This window comes from Neoarius graeffei, chromosome 4 (genome assembly GCF_027579695.1).
Source record: "Neoarius graeffei isolate fNeoGra1 chromosome 4, fNeoGra1.pri, whole genome shotgun sequence".
Taxonomy (NCBI): domain Eukaryota; kingdom Metazoa; phylum Chordata; class Actinopteri; order Siluriformes; family Ariidae; genus Neoarius; species Neoarius graeffei.
Window position 1 is genome coordinate 50,681,218 of NC_083572.1, and position 6,000 is coordinate 50,687,217.

At 42.5% G+C, this 6,000-nt stretch overlaps 1 protein-coding gene across 1 annotated transcript in view; it reads right to left on the bottom strand.

The window, feature by feature from the left end:
• snrpc (small nuclear ribonucleoprotein polypeptide C) overlaps positions 1–5,505 on the bottom strand; it is a 28,340-nt gene extending 22,835 nt beyond the window's left edge. Inside the window, exon 1 of the mRNA XM_060919325.1 lies at positions 5,424–5,505. Within this exon, the coding sequence (XP_060775308.1) occupies positions 5,424–5,431 (8 nt within the window). The 5' untranslated portion in view covers positions 5,432–5,505. The remainder of the gene's footprint in view (positions 1–5,423) is intronic.
• Positions 5,506–6,000: the final 495 nt, after the last annotated feature.

Consider the following 6,000-nt stretch of genomic DNA (forward strand, 5'->3'; position numbering starts at 1 on the left):
GTCCGCGTTGTCGGTGACAACAAGCCACAGCACCAAGACCAGCAACACTAACGACTCCATGTCCTCCATGTTTATTGTTTACTCTCCGGGTCGTGAGACTACCGCTTAAAAGATCACTGATGTCACTGTTTGCGCCGCCTAACGACATCACCTGACGTCCACCCACTTTCGCTAACTCCACCCACTTCCAGCCAGCACGGTTCAGCGCGGTTGTAGTCGAAATGCAACTCCAACAGCCCCACTCAGCCCGACACGGCTCAGCCGCGTTGGTAGTGGAAAAGCGGCATTACAGTCAGTATGCAATGGCACCACACTGCGACTATGGAATCGCTACCTGAGGCTGGCACGCCAATGACCATCTTACATTCTTAAAAGACACTCAAACTCAGTTAAACATACACATACAGACAGGTGCCTCTATAGGTTTTAGCTAAAGGCTGAGCCAAAAATGTTTATCCCAGTCTTTACCAATTACTGCACTGCAGTTTTGATGCATTCCAGCCTCCTCTGTTCAATGTGAACATTTTTTTTTCCAAAAAGTAGGGGATTGTTAATAAGAAAAGGAACAGACTGAGCTCCAAGACTATTAAAAAAAAAAATACTTTTCTGAAATAATCTTTAAAGCATATACGCAGAGCCATGGCCTCACTTTCATTTATAAATGCCTTGAGACCTCAAGAATGGGACAGGAATAGTTTTAAGCGTTAACAATAAATCTAATATAGCAATTTTTACAATTAAAGCAATTTATATTGGGTAGCGGTCTGAGTGAATGACCTTGACATCTGTGACGTCACAATAGGAAGTCTCTCTGTTTCATTGCCATTTCTGCTATACTAAAACTCCAATCCTCCATTTTGAGCTAATTTATCACCATGCCACGTAGGTGCATTTTTGGCCGGTATAGCAACACAACAGAAGGTGGATTTATGTTGCATTCATGGCCCAAGATTGTTCAAACTGCAAAGATTTGGACGCGTTTTGCGAGAAGTTCACGGGCACATTGGGTGCCTATGAAGTGGTCTCTCCTCTGCTCGTTTTACTGAAGACCCATATGAGAGCTCTGATCTGTTGAGGAGCATTGGCTATAAGCCCGTATTGAAAGAGGGTGCAGTCTCAAATAAAACGACAATTTATTTTTTAAAGGAAAGTGAGTTTAGTTGCACCAGTTTTCCCGGAGTGAGCCGAGGGTTGTTGGTAAAACGGAACAGGACCTGGCATATCGCTCGGGCAGTGACCTCCCGTGGTTGTTGCTAAAACCGGTAACATCCCCTTCCGTCCCGGGTTTTAGTAATTGCCTGAGCCGAGCAGTAATGGCAGAGTACTCAGTAATGGAGAGAATTGAGAAAGAGTAGAGCAGCTGTCTTATTTCTAAACTGGATATTGCTGCCATCTCGCCCTTATGTGGAAGAAGTGAATGAACGGAGAACTGAATGAACAACTGAAAGTCAGATTGTTTCAAAACAAATCAGCCACAAGACCGGCCTTCAAGAAGCGAGAATGCAGACAGGTAAGCTCCGACTCTCATGGATATAAAACATGTTTACCTGCATTTAGATTAATACATGTAACTTTAATACAATACAAGTTACCAGTATAAGATTATTTAATTTGCTTCAGAATGTGATTCTCAGTTCATCTGATTATTTAATGAGCCTTTTACGTTTTATCAGTCAGTGCGTTTACATGCACATAGAGAAAATCGAATTTCTGCCATAGCTCGACTGAAATCGAAGTTCTAAATGCCATGGAAACACCTTAGGCTGATTTCGGCTGAAATCGAACCGAACTGGATTTCTCGTAATCGAGCTATGCGACCAAGATTATGCGATTGTAGCCGAGCTACTTAGTGCATGTAAACCCTATAGAGCTACTTACTTCAGCACTGCCCCTTCCGGAAGTGACGAGTGACGAGACCACAAGCGGGAAACACAACAGCCTCAGTCGGCATGACAACAGTAGTAGTAGCGAGCAGCAGAAGAGGTCAGGAGGAACAAGGAGAACGAACGAACACGGAACTGATAACTTTGTTTATACTCTTGAATAGCTCTTCTTCATGACGACAACCGGAAGTGTACCAACACAATGGGGCGTGTAGCGCCACCTGCGGCTCGGGTGCACAATGTGCCTCACACAATAGCTCGATTTCCTTGTGTGCATGTAGGATTGGATTTCTCTGGCACCCCTGCTGGGACCCTTAGCTCGATTACCGACAGTAGCTCGATTTGGATGTGCATGTAAACGCACTGAGTGAAAATGCATGCATGTACATGTATGTTGCAGAACACCTATCCTGTTTTAATGAGAGTCAACCCACAATCAATGAAGTCAAATCAGTCTTAGTTGAGCAAGTTGGTAACGGTATTTCTTACTTTCACCATAAATTTTTATTTATATGACTTTGGTCTATAGATAGTTTTCACATGACGTCACAGAGTCGGGGATTCCCTGGTGGCGGCCATCTTGGAGGGCTAGCTTACCGTACGGGTCACTGAGCACACATTGTAGCACGCGAGTTACATTCATTTATATATTATTTACATTTATAGGTCACATTACTACTATTTAAAGCTAGCAATGGTGCACACCTGTTGTATTCACAGCTGTCGTAATAGGTCAAATGATGAAATCAAGCGGAGCTTTTATGTAACTCCCACTGTATGGGAGCACGAAGGCGAGCAAACAAAGAAACTCAGCATACAAAGGAGGAATCAATGGCTTGCAAGAATCAACCGCAAGGATTATCAGCCTTCCAAACACAGCAAAGTCTGCTTCGATCATTTTATAAGTGGTAAGTTGTTTAAATAAACAATCAATTGTAACAAGCCTACATACCAGTTAATTGTATTACAAAGTTTATACTGACATGGTACTGTAATACCACTAATGGATGTAAAATTTGTCTTAAATCAACTCGATATTATACACACACATTTATATGCAGTGTTGAGAGCTCTAAAATTCCAATGTTTACATACCTTGGCTGTAATTAGGACACGGCTCTCACTTGTTTTTATATGGCGGACTTCGCGGACCCAGCCACAGAAAATAATTGTATGACTCCAGCGACTTGTATGCTTTGAGGTCGTCAAATGTGTAGGCGCTTTTAGTATTTACGAAATAGTTCACAATATCAGGGTACGATATGGATGGCAGCCCTGCATAGTCACTGGAAAATGCTTCTTTGTCCACTTCGTAGGGGTCAATTCCCCCAATCAAGGACAGTTTGGCTGCATACCGTTGTCGTGAGATGTTGTCCAATGCATCCATATACTTCCGTTTGCTTGATTTTGCCGACATTGTTCTTTATTTTAGAAAACTGACTATATAACTTAATAAATTCGTCCGAGACAACGTGGCCGGTAGTGGCGATGGTCCGTTTTGTTTGCCCACCAAGATGGCGGCTGGGGGGGCGTTCCCCGGGATGCCGTGACGTCAGTGAAAACTATCTATAGCTGTCAAAGGCCTCAGCCTTAAAACCGGTTACCGCTGTGACGTCACACACTCAGGGCTGGCTGGCTCAGCAGGGCAGCTCGAATGCCAACTTTGTGGTCGATTTTAACTCTCAAATACATATACACTTTTTATTCCCATTTATGCAGCATACAAGAGTCAAGGATGGAGATACTATCCACTCAGAAATTAATTTTAAAACAAAGGCTCTGCATATATCCTTTAAACGCCCCATGTCCTGTCACACAAGCATGTTTATTCGTCAGTCACATCAGAAAAATACACTTTTTTTTACATTTATTAAAATTCAGTTAATTATTAACATTACACACTTTCTACAGAAATCAGTCGTATACATACCTGTCAACCCTCCCGTTTTTCCCGGGAAATCCCTCATTTTGACTTATTTCCCGCTGTCTTCCCGTTTTTTTATTTTCCCGAAAATATCCCATATTTTCACAATATAAAAAAGTCAGTAGGTCCAGAATTCATGACGCGCCTCTGACAGGAGTTTACAGCAGGAAGTCGGGCCATGAATTCACGTCCCCGCCCTCTCAGGCATCAGTAATTACAGAACTCTGTCCGGAGGCGAGGCTCAACAAGTGATTAGGCCCAGTGTTGCCAGATTGGGAGGTTTCCCACCCAAGTTGGGCGGTTTAGTGCATTTTGGCAGGTTTTGAACATATTTTGGGCTGGAAACTGTCAGCAGTATCTGGCAACACTGATTAGGTCTGAGGTGAAGATGGCGATGCTAATAGCTAAGAAAAACATTAGCCTCTCTTTCTTTGATGATTTCAACAAGTGCGTGGCTGGAATGTTCCCAGACTCTTCCATCGCAAAGAAATTTTCCATGGGGAAAACGAAAGCCTCCCAAATAATCAAAGGTAAGCTACACATGTTTACATTAAGTATGTCCTGGCTAAGACCTCATAAATAGCCTAGTGTAAACTAATTGGTGTATTAACTGTTTTATCCACTCATTGTCTATTTTATTTTCTATCTGAAACTTACCCATTTTAAATCACTCTTGGTTTAATATCTTATATTACTCTCTCTTTATTACTCTATCTATCTATCTATCTATCTATCTATCTATCTATCGTTCCGAGGCCATGACTATGGTAAAACCATAAATTGCAATGGAATTGAATTTATTGACTGGTTATATAATGACCTTTCTTATTTTAACATAAGATACGTATTTTAGCCCTTAATTTGGGAAATAACTGGTACCACTGAAAGCAAATAAAAATAAATTTATAGTTTATTCACAAATGCACTCTATAAACCATAAGCATATTGAGTTTGGGTCTTGGCTATCACCAACATGCACCAGAGTACAGGAAATCACAAATACTAGATAGAAAATTGCCCCCCATTCAACTACACACCCACTTTTGGTGAAGGGTATGACTTTCCGAAATTTTCCCTTATTTTGAGTTAAAAATCTGGGAAATATCCCTTTTTTTCAAACCTCAAAGTTGACAGGTATGGTCGTATATGTTAAACATATACATTTGCCTCTGCTGTTCATTGTTTTACCATTAGGGGCCGCTAGCGTGCATCGTGTTAAACAAAGCTTCAAAAAACGAACCTTTTTCCGACTCGTTGCCCGCATTACCACAGACTGGGTCAGTTAGCCAGCTTTTGAATTGCTAGCTAAGCTAAACTGTCAGTAGTTAGAGAGATAACGCTAACTCAGGTTAATCTACAAAAAAAAAATAATTCATATTCACACGGTTTTAAAACAAAATACACAAGCTAATACAGTTTTGCGTGTTCAGTACTAAACACGTTTAGCTAACCCAACAACAGATGCAGCTACCGAGGACTAACTGAGAGCTGGTTCTTCACTCGTTATTCAGAGATCGTTTTCAACACTTGGCTCACCGGGAAACATAACGGGATTATTTACAAACATGCATTTCAATTAACTGTATACAACAAGAAACACTATTAATCAAACTTACTTCGGCATCTTCACGGACAAATGAACTGCAGAACCCTGACCGGATGTTCAAGGAGCCGCTCTCATCCCGACAAAGAGAGCGTCAGCGCCACCAATCGGACAGGAGGAACAACTACAAATGCACTCTTCTTTTTTTAAGGTTTTTATGGCGGTTGGCAAACCAACTTAGAGGTGCACTACCGCCACTGACTGGGCTGGAGTGTAGAACAGGCGATATAAAGGAGGAAAAAATATAATAATAATGAGTGGCATAGTAGTGTAGTAGTGGTTAGCGCTGTCGCCTCACAGGTCCGGGTTCGAGCCCCGTGGCCAGGGAGGGCCTTTCTGTGTGGAGTTTGCATGTTCTCCCCGTGTCCGCGTGGGTTTCCTCCGGGTGCTCCGGTTTCCCCCACAGTCCAAAGACATGCAGGTTAGGTTAACTGGTGGCTCTAAATTGACCGTAGGTGTGAATGTGAGTGTGAATGGTTGTCTGTGTCTATGTGTCAGCCCTGTGATGACCTGGCGACTTGTCCAGGGTGTACCCCGCCTTTCACCCGTAGTCAGCTGGGATAGGCTCCAGCTTGCCTGCGACCCTGTAG